The 18,993-nt window shown below is 34.5% G+C and overlaps 2 protein-coding genes across 2 annotated transcripts; one reads left to right on the plus strand and one right to left on the minus strand.

Moving 5' to 3' along the window:
- Window positions 1–3,993: 3,993 nt before the first annotated feature.
- On the plus strand, window positions 3,994–8,874 carry LOC148619987 (uncharacterized). Its single transcript, XM_088580462.1, has 6 exons — window positions 3,994–4,212; window positions 4,671–4,827; window positions 5,361–5,806; window positions 6,086–6,211; window positions 6,914–7,017; window positions 7,888–8,874. Exons 1-6 carry the CDS (start codon window positions 4,119–4,121, stop codon window positions 8,071–8,073), a joined length of 1,113 nt encoding a protein of 370 aa, XP_088436588.1. The 5' UTR covers window positions 3,994–4,118; the 3' UTR covers window positions 8,074–8,874.
- A 1,333-nt stretch (window positions 8,875–10,207) lies between these two features.
- On the minus strand, window positions 10,208–15,000 carry LOC148619988 (uncharacterized). Its single transcript, XM_088580461.1, has 6 exons — window positions 14,777–15,000; window positions 13,878–14,034; window positions 12,932–13,431; window positions 11,636–12,334; window positions 10,925–11,031; window positions 10,208–10,441 (listed from the first exon to the last, which is right to left on the minus strand). Exons 1-6 carry the CDS (start codon window positions 14,877–14,879, stop codon window positions 10,250–10,252), a joined length of 1,758 nt encoding a protein of 585 aa, XP_088436587.1. The 5' UTR covers window positions 14,880–15,000; the 3' UTR covers window positions 10,208–10,249.
- Between the last annotated feature and the right edge of the window lie 3,993 nt (window positions 15,001–18,993).

Consider the following 18,993-nt stretch of genomic DNA (forward strand, 5'->3'; position numbering starts at 1 on the left):
TTGTTACATTTCTTGTGTTATTCATGTTGCAGAAGGATGGAGTATTCAAGAGGAATGTCAAGACTATTTATTTAGCAGACATAGAGGGCGTAAAATGTTACCCGGGTAGTGTTCTGTTGTTCACCAAACGTCCTTAAATGTGAAACCTTAAGAATGACTCAAAACTTTCTGTCGGAAATGACGAACTTAGGAATGAGATCAGCAGTTAAGAAGTAGTGGGTGTGAACTTTTGACGCAGACGTACAAATTAAAGTACGCATATTTTGCGTTGGTCGAGACAAACGCGATATATAACTACATAAAGTGGTATATTATCAACGAAGTCAAATGTTATACCATACAAAAAGCTCAACCCCTTATTGACAAACCCAATACCCACTTTCGTGGATTATAGAAGAAACACAAGTTCGTTGATTCTTGAATTCATGATTTTCAGTATACACATCAATGGAAATCTCCTTCCCGTTGGTTACAAAACTCTTGTTTTGGCCTACCTACGAAAACCACGAAATTAGTACCCCACGAACAATAGTACTTTTAGAATATTATATATTGGAGATTGAGAATTTGAATAGGGAGAATGGGGAAATTAGTTTATAAATAATTTTTGGTAAACAAATTTCATTTTATTCAGTAAAAACAAAAGTTTAAATGTTGACAAAAAAAATATAAATATCAAAGGACCTAGGTCATTTCCCCTTAGCCAGAGCTAGTTTTCTGACTTCTTAATGAGCCGTTGTTGCTAGAGAGACGGACTTTTGGACCATGAGTATAACATAATACCCCAAACGCTGCCTGGAGAAGTTTTATTTCCGATATCATGATCTTTAAAATAAATTTCCTGTTGCTGGGAAAATGATTAACTATCGATTTTAATAATGTCCTCAATGTATCTTCTGTACAATTTTGACTATTTTAAATCAAATTTGCCGGTTGGCCATATTTTGTGCTGACTGTTTGTATTGCAGTATACCGAAAACAGTTAACCATAATGTTAGCGGGAGGTTTATTGCACTATAAAACAAGGTTTTACCCACCGTTTCCAATTACGGACAATTACGGTGTCCATCTTTCCGGATTTGCCTTATTATCATCAATTGTTATATATATAGACTTTCCTTTTTATGACTGCCCCTCTGACTTTTGCGTAGATTTTTTCCATCCGTACGATAATTTTATTATTATGGATAGAGCGTCACGTAAACATATTCTGATGGAAGTTAACAAAATTTTCACGGAACACGGAAGTAGACGATTGCGCAAGTGCGGAGGCGCTGTTTTGTCTTTTATCGATGAATACGATTTTATATCACTTCATTCATTTAATAATAAATTGGAAACTATTGGCTGTATAGAAATTTATTGAGCTTTCCCAAAAGAAACTCTCACACATTCTCCTCACCGAATAAGACTTCGCCCACAGCAACATGGCAGTGCACCATAAACAAAGGATGAGCTCCGTCCATTATAGGCATGGCCTAAAAGCATATTATCCTTTAAATTGGCTGACAAATTCATGGTGGTGGTTGTGTAGTCTTTCAATTACTGCACACATACAATTGTAGCTTTAAGCATGATGAAAATAAGTGCATAAAGCCCCGGCATACTATTTAATAATCGAGATGGAGGACTAAATTCGTAGATTAAAATAGTCTAAGAATGTTGCCATAGAGAAAAATGAAATAATTTAATTTATATTTTTCATAGAAATTGTTCATTTGTTTCTTGTCTTTCCTTCAGTTTTAGAATTTCAACAATCGAAAGACAAATTTAACCAATATTTTTTAAGTCGAGTTCTTGTAAGTAGATAATCCCTTCTCCAAAATATTTATCTTAGTAAATCAATTAGAATGAATTCATTTCTACGTTTTCATTTTGCAAATAATCCTTATTTAAAGATTTGAACATATTTTTTTAGGATAAAATACTATGTAATATTTTGTTTTAAAAAGATGTCTAAATGACAACTTTTTATACATTGTTTCCGATCAAACCAAAGATAATTGGTAGTTTTGGAACAACGAGAGGGTCCGGGGGTTTAAAAACCGCCCCCAAAAGCTTGCACACTCGACCATTTTCAAAATTTCTTAATCGCTCATATTATATTGCATAAGTTTACAGAAGCCGGAAGGGCAACTGATTTAGACGTTACACTTTATACAGGTGTAGTAGTTTAAATTTATGAAATCCCATGGGATAAAAAATCCCATGAATTTAAAATTGTAACTACAAATTTATTTTAGTAGATCTTGCAAAATAAAATGCATTTTATTAAATCGCATGCAAATATGCATCCAATGGTTACACGTGACATGGTAGGTTGAAGAAAAAGCGGTTCAAGATTTGCAATTTAATCTTTTTTGTAAATTAAAAGTGTCTGGTGTTATGTTTAAAGAAATGTACTAAAATTCACCAAGAAAATCTTCAATTAAATCTAACGTGCAATATTCCCTTTTGTATTATTGTGAAACAATATCTCAATATTACAAAAGAGAGGTCCAGAATTAAAGCGGAAAGTTCTGATCCAGAAAGTTACCATGGGGACACCTGACTATCATTAGCTCATTTATTCCAAAATTTTGCACGAAATTAACAAATTTTTCTCGATCGGCCATTGTACTAAATGTGAAATATAACCACAGAAACATATTTCTGTACATTTAATTTTTGCTGAATTCAGGGTTTAAAATGGTATCATTGTTTTTTTTTACATCCTTTTGTGCACTTTTATTGTTAATGTATGTTTTTTTCTTGTTTTAGTACCATTCACAATAATGGTATATTTAGTTAAATTCTAATTTAAAGCAGCTATTATAATTACATAACGTTTCCAGATATGGAGATCAGTTGTTATCATAATATTATCATTTTTGTTATCAATAAATACATTTATCAATGTTATTTTGTTGATGCATAGAAAACATGTTAAGTAGTAACCATGGGAACCAAGATTCTAGCGAAAATGCAATCCAGGGACAAAGACCAGAAATGGAAAACAGACAAACACAACAAAGAACATAAATTAACCAAAATCATACACACAAAGCAACAAAAGCAAACGAGCAACTCGGACTCCACTAAAAACTGGGAACATAAACAAACTGTACCGGTATGGTAAACGTCCTGTGCTTTTCTAGAAACATCCGCGGAGTTGCTCATAAAAGTCAAATCCTGGGTAGACGAAATAGAAAATGAAAAATTTTAGATTGTGACGTTATTAATCTATGAGTTGAAGAAGAATTCGGTACGAAAACAATGGGAAAATACATTATTTTCGCCAATGGCCACTACAAGTGTAAATACGTCTATAATAGCCTTTATTTAGACAGGAAAAAGACATATTAGTACCTTATACTAGTTCACATAGTGGTCATGTATTATAATATATATATACATCATACAAAGTGACAGTGATGTCATGGGTATTCATATAAACATATAAACTGATATCAATAACTTTATGTAGAAAAAATACTCCTCTAAATAAGATGTTTCAAAAGACGCTAACGTATTACAATTTCTGACGTTATCAGGTAATTTGTACCGGTACCAGACACTGTTAGCGAACGTTTATGATATTTAGTATGAGACTTTGGAGTAAATAAATTATTAATAATTAATAACAATGATGAAGTATGGATTTCAACCAATGACTGGCTATGTTTCAAAAAGCCTTTTAATTTTAAACCAATGACTGGCTATGTTTCAAAAGGCTTTCTAATTTTCAACCAGTTAAAATGGCTCAAACAACACTGTCAAAGTAAATGTCTGGTATATAAACAAGAAATTAATGATACGCTTCTTGAAGCTTAAAGCGGAACAAAAACTGTTAGACAGGAAAGTCATAAATTTGAGAAACAAACAACTATAAAAAGTACATGTCACTTAAACAAAACCTTGTTGTATGTTATACTGACTTGACAAACTTCATCGGACCATTTAATAAATAGAATGTCAAAATATGACATCGACGTCATATACCTCTAGATGCATTAATTTCATCTCCATAAGCGTAATACACAAAACAACTTTTTACGGTATAAATATTACGTACAGACATCAAGGACAATAAGAGGTAATACGGACTCCGAGACAAGACATAGTTTAGAAAAGTGGAGATGAAATTGCCGTTGCTATTTGTTCTAGCAGCATTCATTCAAAATGCATACTCACAGGGAACGATTGTATCTTCCAGAAATGAAATTGTCAAAAGTGAGTATTTTGTTTTAAAAAATTAATTGGTTTGTAAGGTAATAATATAAAGTTCATTTTTAAATTTGAATTGAAAACGTGATTGGTTGTAGCGGAACAAGCACGCTTACTTAATATGTAGAAGCAGACTATAAGGTCAAATTTTAAGGTAGAAACGTTTTAGAATATGTACATGCATGTATGTATTATTTTTTTCGTGAGATGTCTTTCTTCCCATAATTGATGTATTTTATGGTGTCGGCATGCATGGTTCACGTTTACTATTTTTGATGAGCATATTACAAAAGAGTTGTACTAGTACACGTGTTCAGAAACATACATGTATGAAAGATCATACAGCAAATGTAGATGGAAAAAAATACCAAAACATTATTTCCTGAAGGTTAAATTACTTACTAGATAATAATATTAACTAATGAGATATATTATAACCACAATAATTTTGTCTTGTTGAACAGAAATAGACATTGAAGCGAGAAGAGAACTTCTTTTTCTCATCGTCGAAAGAATCAACAATACCGTAACAGCGCAGCCGTCACTTGCAGCAGAGTGTATCTCCTTGATAAATGCTACAGTGGAAAATTGTACGCAATGCCAGAAGACTATGTGCGCTGGGTAAGTAGGTGTTCACAACTAAAAACAAACTTCCTTAACTATATGAAAGTAAGCTGTAAACCGAATGATTTTGTGAGCAGTCGGTAGATTCGACATTATATAAAGTACGAAAGCGCGAATTCATACATAGGGGTAAAACCGGTGTCCGTCTCCCCAATCTTATTACCTTCTCCCCGGTAAAACTTTTGGTTTTTGTGGGCACGAAATTTTGATTTTGAACAATTTGTAACCCTTTCCAAATTTTTCTTGCAACGCTTCGTCTGGCTTTGATTGCTATTTAAGCCCCTACATATAATCCAGGACCCTCCCCCGGGAACAAGTCCATATCTAGTTCTTCATGAGATAGTGGAGGAAGATTTTTACCAGTATTTAAACTTAAAAAGTTGTATGAAATTATGAAAATTTCTTTTATCTTTTTACTGAAAAAAACTTATTTGCTTAATATTTTGCATTTCCTGTGTATGTACATTATCTTTAAAAATACAAATGACAGGTTTTTAACGATTTAAGGTACTTCCTTTTTTCTTTCGTAGAGCTGTTCCGGTACAAAAGGACATCATTAGCAAAATTAAAAAATTAATGAATTATCCGGTCATCGTGGCTGGCAAAGGCGTCGAAAAGATCGGCAGATGGTTTGGAAGCTCAACGGAATGGATGGGAAAGAGAGCCGGGGAATTTTCTAGAACAGTCGGCGGGGTAGCAAAAACGGTTGGTCAAACGTTGGTCGATAATGGAGATACAGCTTTAGACTTTTTAGGAAACACGTTTTCTGGGCTAGGGGATAAATTGATGTCAACTGGAGACACCATAATTGATGGAATAAAGAATTCCATCGGGGACGTGATTACTTTTCCAGACCAAGTTAAAGAGCTGGGTAGTTCTCTTGAAGGTGTTTGGAATGATATAGACCGGGGTGTTGGCAACTTTGTCTTTGCTGCTGGGAAGGAAATTTCAAGTACAGCTAAGAATATCTGGAGTAGTACGTGTACCTCATGCCATATTTTTTATAAATTTGGAAAGTAGAGCCGTTGAAGTCATTTGACTGTTTGATTAATTTTAATGATATTTCGATTATGACTATTTATTGTCTTCTTTGTAATTTCAAATTGTTCTGTTAGAAGTCTAAATGCAACTACCATACGTGCCAATGTAATCAAGAATTCAGTGATGTTTAATTTTTATTATTTTTGCGATTGCTGAAATTCGTTTCATATCTTAATTTCTTTACTGATACAAATTCACAAATATTGTATTTCAGAGACCCTTGGAAAGCTTTTCAGAAGCAAAAGATCATTGGGGAATAGAATTAAGCGGTGTAGTGAGTGTCCAGCATGTGCAGATTTGAACACTGATAGAAACACTCCGGGCCAAATAGCAAGAAATAGTAAGTTTTATGCGAATAACAAATTTCAAATATAGGATAACAAAACAGTTAATAAAAGCTAGGTCGAAGAAACATAATCTAAGAAATAGAAAACAAAACGGAAACGGAGACCAAAGCGACATGCAGTATCCTATTTATCACATACACCCCCCCCCCCACACACACACAGAGGTGAGCGACCCGCCTAACAAAAAATTCATCAGATTTTGTCAAAGTGCACCGGTAGGGTGTGCGTCTCTTGCTTTATATATGTTTGTTTTAAAAGATAACAGGGTCGGATTCGGACATTTTGCAGAAGGGAGGGGGTGCCAGACGGGGTTTCTCAGAATAAAGGGGTGCAAGGAAATTCCATTTTGTTGAAGTATAAAGGAAAGGTCAGATACAATCAAATTTAGAATGCTGTAATATCAAATTAAAAATAAATTGTTTTCATGTTATGTAATCCTGGTAGTTCAAATATACCAGAATGGATATGGTCAAAATGTCAAAGAGACAACAACCACAACGGAGTGAAAAATGTCCATTCGAAGCCACCAATGGGTCTTCCATGACTAACAGGTAAATTCTCACACCACTGGGCATGCTGCAGCTCGGCCATAAACAACGTTACTTAAAAGTATTGCGCATACGCGTCGATATTTTTCTTTTACATTTTTTGTATGCACTATGGAGTTTTACATCATAGTGTCCTTGTGTTTGTAGTCTGTGGATCGGAGAGTACTATGAAAAGAAGAAGTATAGTGGAAGAAATTACTTTTCTCCAAGACATTTATAATTCAACGATTAGTGATGATCTCATTAGTAAGGTAACGTGCAGTTATTAGAGGTTTTTTTTTTATAAAAATATTTAATTAAAAATCTTATTAAGTCATTTGCCTTTTCTAGCTTCTTAAAAGTAGTTTAATACTGGGACTCTTTTAACTGCTGTACTATTATTTTTAAAGTTTCATCACAAAGACACAGGTGTCAAGCTAGAAAACCTCTGAGCAGAGCTTACTAAAGGATATTCCCACTCCCCACTCCAACAACTATGGGGTTAAAATACAAACAAAATCATCAACTAAGAAGTTGATATCGCTTCAATCTGACATCAAATATATTGGTACGGCATGCCCTTATGAAGCTTCTGTCAAAATATAAAATGGCTGTGACATTTAGTTGCAGAGAAAATTGTAACGAAAAAGCTGTGGACAGACGATCGGACGGACGGAAATCTCCATCAATATACGCTTTGCGGGAAGTTCAATTATACCTGGTTTATACACGTATCATAATACCGCCGTTGTAGTTTCGTATTATCACGGTCCTCCGGATTAGAAATCGGGACCACGTAGTTTGCATATGAATCTGTTTATTACCGATTCTCAGACAATTTCATTTAAAACACGGCAACAAGCTGATTCTGTTAAAATTTGACAAGCCTGTCATGTTGACCATGCCCGTCCGTAAGAGCCTTGCTTAACTATTCAAGTAATAAGCATTAAATTCAGTCACGATTGTTTTTAAATCAAACTTGGTAGAACCACGCCGATTCGCGTTCCATTCATTAGGTTAAACAAGGCGAAGAGGTTTTTTTTTGTTTGTTTATTTGCTTTTTGCTTGTAAAATCTGGTTGCCTTTAGTATATGCAGTGTCTATATATACAAAATAAAGATAAATGATTATTTGTTTTTAAGATTACGTTTGATACAAGTTCCATTGACTTTTCTGGTGGATCAGCAGCTTTTGCGATTTCCAACTTTACCATTGACCTCGTAGAAAGGCAGTTTGAGGGAATCTTCGATCCATCAAAACATGAAGAAATGGGAAAAGCTATTGCCCGACAATACTTTGCAACGCTGAAACCTCAATCTCCAGCATAAATAGTCCATAATTGTATGACGTCTACACTATAAGAGACTTTCGTTACTTATCGTATTTAAACCACGTGGTTCCAACATATAATGCGCTTTACTTTTTTGATAGCTTTTTGTTTGTTTGTTTGTTGGAGTTTAACGTCCGAGCAGCAAACAAACAAACAAAAAGCTATCTTTATTGATAGCTATTGATAAGTTTCTTGCTTTGGGTGACTGGTGTAAAGTCGTCATATTTTGATATTTCTGTTTGCGACACGTTTGCGTAGTGTACTAATTGTTATTCATAAAAAGTGGATTTTAAATAGAACGAACTTTACAAATTATAATGGCATGTCATTAATATCATTCCTAGCCAACTGACATGATTTGCTCAAAAACATTTTACCTCCAACATTCAAACAAAGTGTTTGATACACGGTCAGAGCAGTTAAAGTTCAAAGTTGAACTCAATTTCATCTTGGATCATTTATACTTGTCATATTAATTTCTATATATGTACTTGTTATTTACATGTATTGTTTGTTATAAAGTTGTTGTCATGTACACAGATTAATCACATACTCAAGCATGTTTGTTACTCTGGAGTCTGTGACGTCACCAATACTGATAAAATTAGTACATGTATGAACGGACAATGTATTTTTTTATCATCATATATATAAGACCGCATTTAAAAGCGCCATCTCAAACACAAGCAATACAATGGAAATTACTTTTGTATATGTATCATGGTTATTTTTAATGAGAAAAGAACGTGTGAAATACGAGGGGATAGTCGACGCTGTATCATTAAATATACAAAAATAACTAGAGTAGTTTAATTACTCCGAGGAAGACTTGTTACCATGAACATTATAAAGTAAATGCATACATGTATTTTATCGAAAAAAAAAACAACTCATTTTGTGTCTCAATGTATTTTATTAGCTTAAATTAAAAATTTCGATCTAACGAATAAAACAAAAAAAATTAATTTCAGACTGATACTAATGGCGACTTCGACTTCGCAAATGTCTTATACCTGTAAAAAATCGGCATGGATGTTGCGTGAAGTGAGCTGCGCAGACTTGAAACAGACATCGTAAATCACGATAAATGGGACCAACCGGAGATCGAATGCCAGGAATATTCCACGCCAGTCTGGTGACCGCCTTACACCCAATTATACTTCACAGTTTACAGAATGAATGAGCTAGTTAACGAGAAAATTAATTCTTTTATCGATTGACTGCGTTGAAAAAAAAAACATTTTAAAACGCCGCTATAAGAAACCGGTAAATTTCACAAATCATTGCACCCAACTAAATACGGTGGCGAATCCAGAGATTTTGAAAAGGGGGTCCAGGATATTATTTGTTCCTTTTTGCTCGAAATTAGCAAAAAAATACGTACAAAAACAGAGGTTCCGTCTAGCGGAAGCCACTAATCTGTCACTGCTAAATATTTTGAATGGTAATTTTTTATTCATCGATGAGTGATCTTGAGTGATTTTGATGTTCTCCCTTTTGATGGTTCAATTCTTTGTTATGTACGCTGTACATCTCATTTACACAACAACAACTTACTGTTTCTTCCTGCGGCACCATCTTCCTGAAAATGGGCTTTATCTATTTGAAGTAATGAGCCGATACGCACATAACGTAGTTGTAATATGTATTGAAACATGCATAGTCAACTTCTGTTCAGTATTAATTAAAAATACATTTTCTTGACTTGTACATTCGCTATGTGCATGATATTGACCTATCTTCTTAATTTTATCACCTGTGTTTGTCGTTACAAGACATTATCAATTAATCACGAAGACAAAGGAAACCCTTAGAAGCCAACATTTATTGAATTAAGTATGACTTTTTCACCAAGTTTGACATTTACACCTTTCTTATTCATAAGAAGATTCTTTAAGTTTATCTTGACAAAATCCGACCCACACGTTGATGATAACATAGTGCAAGAATTAGGAGATTCAGCAAAAATAGGACATGCGTTACGAACAAAAAGAATTGAGGCAAAAAGGCAACTTTTGGGAAAACCGACTTCGAATATCTGTCAGTGCTTGATATATTACAATATTTAAGAATGGTTATTGTGGCATAAAAAAATAAAACCGACAAAAACAAAACAAAAAACAAAAAACCAAAAAAATTAAGTATTTTAATGTAGTAATAGAAAATGACTATGATCACCGCTTGAAAATTCGTTTCGTTATTTGTTCCATTATTTGTTGAGTTGCTGTATCCAGATTTGTGATGGTGAATAGTCCTTTCAGTCTGAATCGTCTCTTAACTTTACGCGATAGTTGATATGTGACAAACGTCTCCTTAAGCGCAACATCTCCACCAACCTTTAAAACACTACCAGAATCAAACTCAACCTGAAACGCAATCAATTCAATAAATACGCTACAAATGAAACGATTTAACCCGAACGATATTCAAGATTTCGATGATAAAGAAAAATGACGGGACAAAAACCACAAAATTCTTAAGAGGAAATGAAATGAGTAATCTCGAAATTTTACAGCCAGAACGCACATACAGTTCATGTATGATTTCATTAAGATGTTACAGTTAATGTCTATAACATCAAATAAGTACATTACTGTATTTCAAATTATCATTACATTGCATAGTGTAAGTTTCTTGTATAAAAGAGGCAAATCGTGTTTATTAATAAACTTTTATAAGTAGTTATATTTTTATCTTTGCATCCGTTCGTGTGTCATATCATCGTCTATCAAATAACTTTGGTCTAAAGTTATTAGTAATATACATGAATGGGTAAGGTATCACAAAATCATATCCTGTCCCAGAAGTTAACAATATCAAAGAAATGCTAGTCAAACCTCAATTCTTACCTTAGTTATAATTGGTTTGCCCTTTGAGATGAAGTTATAAATCTTTCCAATTTTTGTCAGTCTATCCACGGCATTCTGTTGGTCTTTGCTGAAGGTATTACCACAAACTGAAATGCAGAACAGTTTTGTTGATGTGTCTGAGACTTGCGTGTAATTATGTACGTATTAAGATCACGGGAAAATTCGTTAATTACATACATGTCAATTATAGTCGTTTCGAAACAAAATCTAAATCAGCTTTAGGGATCAAGTTCTTCTATGGGAAGGGGAAAAGAACGGATATGGTGAAACGCAACAAATACACCAGCATGTAACTTAAATAAATAAACCAGAAAATACCTTCAAAAGGAGTAACCATAAGGTCTTCATCAAGTATTTATAAACACAGCTTCAAGGAAGCTCTGAAAGGCCCCATACAGCAAGGGAAATAACTCTACAGTAACAGATCAATTACAGTTCTTTCTAATTAATCGAACTAAAAAGTTAAATAACGACACAAAGACGGTCACATTAACGACCAACATTTCCTGACTGTGGACAGGCGCATGAAACCTGCGGTGCGGTTTAACTTGTATTAAGGTATTAACCATTCTCCTTTAAAGTGAGTTCAAAAATGAACTGAAACAGCGAAAAGGAAGAAAATGCGGGCGGAAGGACGGACGCCTCTTTCTGTATCCCCCTATTTTTTTTACATACAAAAAAAAAACCTACTTGAACGAACGATTTCGTCTGCACTCTTCTTGTTCGTATCTAACTCATCGCAATCAAGACAACGTTTTAAGCATCGTTTCAATATTAGATGTTTTGTTAAACCTCTCGTCTTCTCCCTTCCAACGATGTCAGTTGCACCGTGCTTAGGCGTACCTCGAATGTCATTCACAGAACTAGGCACGTTTTGTGTAAATGTTTCTGTAAGACTCATTACAGCACCAGGGTGGCCCTCTCCTACTGACTTTGAAAGGCCATTTACATCACCAGAGATACCATTTCCTACCGAATTTGCGAGTCTGCGCAGTGTGACAGGTATACCTCCTATCGATTCTGTTACACCATTTACAGAGCCAAGTGGGTCCTTTGTAAGATCATTTATAGAATTATTGATATTTTGTCCAATCGCTTTTTGAAGGCCGTTTACGGAACCAATGATACTCTGTCCTATCGCATTAGAAAGAACCTGTACAGAACCAGGAGAGTTCTGTATCGTGTTCGTGAGGCCACTTACAGAGCCAAAGGTATTTTTTCCAATTGTTTTTGGAAGACCATTTACAAGGCTAGGAGGTACCCTCCCTAAAATATCTGCGACTCCATTCACAATGTCCGGGGTCGTGTCTACAATCGTGTCTGCAACACCCCTTACAATGTCTTGAGCAGTTTCGTCTGTGAGCCCCGTTACCAGTTTACCCATCCATTCTGAAAAGAAAGCACTTCATTATGATATGTCTTATACGTGTTATCGTTTCAAAGTATATGTGTATAAGTTACAATAAAATGAAATTATACATGTTATTGCATGTAAATTCTGTAATTGTTCGTTATTCATTTTTTCGCTGATACAGTGCTTTGGTCGATTCTATAATTTAGCAAATCAAAACGTAACTTGCTTGAGACTCATATAAATTGAAGTAAAATTCTATTTCATCTTTATTCTTTTTTAACAAAACTGTATGGACAGTATACATCTAGGGATGTTTTCATCCCTTCTAATGTGGCGTCGATTTCACAAAAAGTCGTAAGTGTAAAGTTGATCGTAAATAATAACGTCACAACCTACAATAGCATTGTGACGTCATTATTTACGATCAATTTTACTCTTACGATTTTTTGTGAAAAGGACCACTGTGTCTTTATAATTATCAAGTAGAAGCAACATGTTAGCGCAACTTTTCTGCTTTCTTTTTCACTTTTGCGACCTATTTTTAGATGTATTTATTTTAATGCAAGTGATGTTGATTAAAACATATATAAATTAAAGATAGTACATTTCTTTCAAAAGTATTCCATGTATACCTGCGAGAAACATTCCGACTTCCCTGCCAGCTTTTTCGACACCTTGCCTAGCCTTTTGCAACTTATCCATGGTCTTTTTGCCGACCAACTTCTTCGACAAACGTCCTAACTTTTGTGCAGTGTCTGTAATTTTGTGTCCGTTTTTCTCAACCTCACTTATAACAGTTTTTACAGCGTAATCAACCACCTTGAAGCCTATGTTTCCGACAAATTTTCCCGTCTCAACGACTGTATTGACGAGTTCGTTGACTACTTGCTCGCCGACCCTTCTGACGTGGGATATAGGCATCTCAAATAACTTGCTCCCCGCAGCCTCAAGAGCATTTTCCACAGTTCTTGTAACAAACCTGACTTTCTGAAGTACTTTCTCTGTGAGAGTTTTATCGATGCCTATTTGACTGGCTAGGTCTCTTAAAAAATCAACCACCATTAAAAGAGGTTTGTTGGCAACCTTTAATAATCCAGCAAACACGTCCTCGTCCGGTACAGGGCTTTGACCGCTAAAATAGAAAAACGACTAATTTTCACAAAATATACATTTTAAAAATAAAGTAACTTAAATAGTTGAATATTTGCAGTTTGCTTTGCTATGTAGTCCATTTTTCATTAAATAAATTTTCGTTTCAAATAATTTTTAGGGATAAATTGAAGAAGTACTCAAATAATGCTATTGATTGAAGGTTGATGCTGATAAAGGCTGAGTGTGATACGTTTTTACGTCATAAAGGCTAAAAGGGAAAAAGTGTACAAATTATAATGACGTTATTTAAAAAATTAGGTACTATCCTTAAAAACAGATAGACCATGATTTCTATAATTCAGGCAATTCTACTCATAAATCTTAATATTAATTATTCTTTATTAGTAGATAGGTAGGTACATGTAAAAATTGTTCGTTTTAGCGGTTCAAGACTGTAGAGATGACATTGTCATTTAAAACACTCACGGTTGACAGATATCGTTGGCACATCTTTTACAAGAAGCAATGGTTTCATTAACTCGTATGTCACAGTTTAAGGCCTGCGATTTTTGTTGGGTCGTTATCTTCTCCGTCTCTTCGAGCATTAACAGTAAGATACTGTTTCTCGCTTTAACATTGATCTCTGAAAAAGAATGTAAGACTCCATTTGTCAAAAAAAAAAAAAAAAAAAAAAGAAAAAGAAACGACAGACAATTAGGTTTGACATCATTCTTCATCATACCGGATATTGATATGCTTTGTTGCTACAAGTTTTGTTCTTCCCGAAAGGGGTTCGAAATAACCATCTTGGTCATTAAGCAGCTTCCGAATGTTAAAATATAACGTTCTTATATTTAGAAGACGATGCATTGAAATAATTAAGAACAATAATCTCGGTAAACTGTGATAATTATTTCATATCTTTCTCTACATATTAAACAAAGTTTTTCCAATGTAAGATGTCGAAAGTAAATATAATGAATTGTCACTAAAAATCGATTTACCATTTTCTTTTGACAACATTATGAGAATGGTCCTCTATTATTATATGCGTAACTATGTTCCTTTTTGTTTAAAGTTTAGTTTCAATCAGATACATTGAAACATGTCTATAACGAAACCCGAAAAATTCGAAAACCTGTCTAAACCAGACACTTTATATGAACTCTTTAACCTTCTGTTTAAGTCGAATCAAATTTCAAGTAAAATACGGTTCAGTTTATACAGGATTCACTGTATATAATTACATTTTTTATGTTTATTAAATTACCAAAGTTTGCCAAACGCATCATATGCGAAAAATAAAAATAAAAATCTGTAAATTTTTTATCACTAAAGAAAAATTCCATCTGCAAATACCTACTAAATATTAAACTTGCTCTTACTTTTGAGGCTTCCCAGTTGAAGCGAAATAAGCTCTCCGTGACAAGGAACAAAAGTCGCAATTACTGCGAAGAAAATTGCCGGTGTCACCATCCTGATGCACATTGTCGAAATAAATCTACATGCCACTGGTACTGAATTCAAACATTTTGCACCTCCAATTCAAGGAATATCTTAGAACTTCAACTTTGACTAAAGATTTACGCCACATTTTCTCTCTCCGTTATTTGCCACATGCCACACTAAAAATTACGTCTCAAATAGACAATTTTACTTGAAAAAATGTCCCTTTCCCCCAACCACTTACTCAGAATCCCATTAATGGGCCTCTTACCACAAAAGCGAATGTATTTTTTCATTTAATTAATACAATGCAGTAATGTAATGACAATGTTGATGGGTTATTTTAAACTAATTGTCTTACTTCAAATATATTATCATGAACTACAAGTAATTTGAATAACATATGCACTTTCAGTCAGATGTTTGTCAAATAATGCTAGTATGAAATATATTTATGCTTTTTCAACTTTTGTCAACCTCAGGTCATCATTCAGGGTTTATTTTACGCGATAAAGTAACTTTGTCATTAAAAGAAACATTTCACTTGATCCTCTTCTGTTGCAAGTACAATGAATTAAACTGATAAAGAATCTGTAGTCGAGAAAATCATTCATATCATCGAAGTCATATACATAATTATTCTACGACCAGATTCTACGACTGCGACTGATGCAGACTTCAGATAAGAAGTGGGAAACGCAACGCGCGATTAAGTTACATCAATTGGCCAAAATGATGAAAAATCCACGCCATTCTGAATGAAAGTGAAGAGTGACAGACCAAAGTTTAAGTTGTGGTGTTGTTTGCACAAGTTGATGAAGAGAAAAATGTGCCTAAGATTATAGCTACTTTTACAAGAAGTTATTGAAGACATATCTGTGTGAAACTAAAACCCTTAAAAGTGCTACCGGTTTTAAATGATCGCCTGGGAAACATAGAAGCAGAGAAATAATAGGAATCCTATGCTCAAAACTGTAAGAGGAAAAAAATAAAATTCTTAAATTTTAAATAATTCAATATTTTACTAAAAACAATGGGCAGGGGGATTACTGATTACGATAACGTAACCCTCCATCCACATGCGTTCCCTCACGCATGTGGATGGAGGGTTACGTTAACGTAACTAGGGGATTACCAGTCATGCATGTTTACAAATAAAAAGGGGGAGAGGTCCGTACTTCGGGCGCAGATGTTTACACATATACGGGGGAAGGTTTATTTCGACATGTTCTACGCATTTCAATATCTGGACAGTTTTGCACCTAAGAAAAATTGTGGATGTCGTTTAATTAAGCAAAATAATGAACGTACAATACAGTGTTACCCATCGACACGATCCAGACATTAAGTCGATTGAGCATGCGCGAAAGCGTATTATAACACACGGACCAATGACAGTCTCCGAATTGGGATATTTTCCCAAAAATTCGCGTTTTTCGTAGACAAAAGATTGTTTCTAAGACAAATTTAGGAAGTACACAACACTACATTTATACCTCATATCACAAATGTATTTGACCTGTGTGGTGTAAGAGGAGTTGCGGCTCAAAGAAATCGGTCTCTTCCTTTAGTAGTGAACATGACATGTTAAAGTCTGTATCACATACTGTATCAACCCTTGCCCTATATCATCCCTCGGGTCGATGACCCTTGGGGTGACACAGGAGTCTCGGGTTGATACAGCATGCGATACAGATTTGACATGTTATAGTCAGTATGCATTACATGTACTGTATCTGCAGAGACCTATATGATAACGAAAGCGTTTGCACCACACCTAACCACCATATGAAACATATCTTTCTTAAAAGGGGAAGTTCCATCAGAACGACTTACGTAGTTCCAATTTGTAAAAGAAAAAAAATCAATATCTTACAGGAAACTACAGGCCTTTCAACATGGTTTTCGTGTCAAAGAGTAATCAAGGGCACCAAGGTCCTAGCGGTAATCAAAATAATGTAATCCAGAAACAAAGATTAGACATGGAAAACAGACATACACAACAAAGAACACAAAGTAACTAAAATGATTCATACATAGTAACAAAAGCAAATGAGCATGGTGGTTAGATATAGCGCAAACTGTTTCTTTTCGTCAAAATACATCAAAGAACTGTAATCAAAGGTCTCTGCAGATACATGTTATACATACTGACTATAACATGTCAAATCTGTATCGCATGCTGTATCAACCCGAGACTCCTGTGTCGCCCCAAGGGCCACCGACCCGCGGGGTGATATAGGTCAAGGGTTGATACAGCACGTGATACAGATTTTAACATGTCATGTTCATTATCTATACTACTAAAGGAAGAGACCGATTTCTTTGAGCCGCAACTCCTTTTAAACCATACAAGGTCGTATACATTTGTAATATGAGGTACATTGTATAAATGTAGTGCTGTGTATTTCCTAAATTTGTCTTTTTTTTCTTGGGTGCAAAACTGTCCAGATATTGAAATGCGTAGAACATTTCGAAATAAACTTTTCTCCGTCTATGTATAAACATCTAATATTTAAGAATTTATTATGCACCTTTTAACTGGTTGGAGCAGAACTTTCAGAAAATAAAAGGATGTTCAACCCACCCCTCGCCCCCCCCCCCCAAAAAAAAGCAAAACAAAACAAAACACCAAAAAAAAAAAACAAAAACGAATGGACCAACAATCACAAACAAACAGGAAATGATATTGTCATACATTTAGAATGACTTAAAAAAATATAGCACCAAGTCTGAAAAGCATATAGCATACATGCAGTTGTTTTCTTTTTATTACATTGTGTGATAAAAAGTTCTGTTCGAACAAAATGCACATAAACTTTTTATTATGCATAAAAATTCAGTTGAGTGTCCGTCTGTCTCCTGGCTTTTTCCATTTGATAAACAAAACTTTGTACAGTTGTTAAGCACAAAAGTCCGATTTTGAGCTGGATAAAATATTTTTTTTCGAGTTGGCAACCGACCATTTTGATAACCTTCTTGAAAGCATTGTTGGGTTATTACTAATTCTTTGATAACTTACAGGAAATTTCGCAGAATGATAGGACAAAATGCTAGAAAGTCCCCTTTCGACTTTTCTCTACAATATCACAAGCGAACAAGTCCCAATTTGGGGATTGATCACGTATTTGTATGTACATACATTGTATATATAAAAGGGTGGTTACAGAGTGAATGTGCGTCCGCAAAACAAAAACACTCGCACGATACATTGATAATGAACGATATCAAGGAACAGGGCTTTAACACAGGCACTTGGGACCAGGATTTTTTTTTAATTTTCCGCAAAGAGAAGTATATAGATGAAAACTAGGAATAATATAAACAGCAATAAATAGCAAGCGGACAAGTCAGAGAACACGCATAATTACTCAAACATGGAAACAAAATGATTTAATGATATTTTTGAGGAAAATAAAAAAAACAATCCTGGTCCCAAGTGCCTTTAACTTGGCTTTAACGCCTCTTCTGCGTCCTGATTTTGTATGCGGGTCTTCAGCAATAAAAAAATGTTAACACCCCCAAACAAGACCAAGAAGGTCCCCTATAACGTGCACATATGCAGAATTCTTGATGAAATAAAAATCAAAGTTACTCTCTTGCTGCTCACTATAACCATGGAGTGAAAACTTGGGCGAAGCCTCTAATAGCACTATGGTTACAGGTAGACTGCTAATTAATCGATCGCAGCAAAAATACGTCATAGACACAACGCATGTCTGGAGCCGTTACATTATTTATTGCAAGTATATTTTAATGGTTTTTTTTTCTCAACGGGCCATAGCAACTTCTAAAGTCTTCTCTTTTCGTTTGCATGTGTCGTCATCCTCGTCGTAAAACATCAGCTCCTCCCATACTCCTGAGTCAAATTAAACCTGGGTCCAATAAAACAGTTCTAAGTCCCGGCTAGATTAAACCAATTTTTTTTTCAGGAAAGTGCATTGGCATAATGATATGACACTTTGCTTAGGGACGCACCATTTAACTTTCGGGGGGGGGGGTGGCTTGTTTTTTTCTTTTTTGTTTTTAAAAATATTTCGATCCTGACTTTGGAGAAAAAATAATTTGGTAAGGAATAGTTGAAAAATAAGTATTGTGTAATGAAAAAAAAATATAATTTGCTTACATGCGTTAGGAAAGTACATATTTTTGCGCG

Source organism: Perna viridis, chromosome 4, assembly GCF_037379345.1.
Source record: "Perna viridis isolate PV_CMFRI_1.1 ecotype Kerala chromosome 4, ASM3737934v1, whole genome shotgun sequence".
NCBI lineage: Eukaryota > Metazoa > Mollusca > Bivalvia > Mytilida > Mytilidae > Perna > Perna viridis.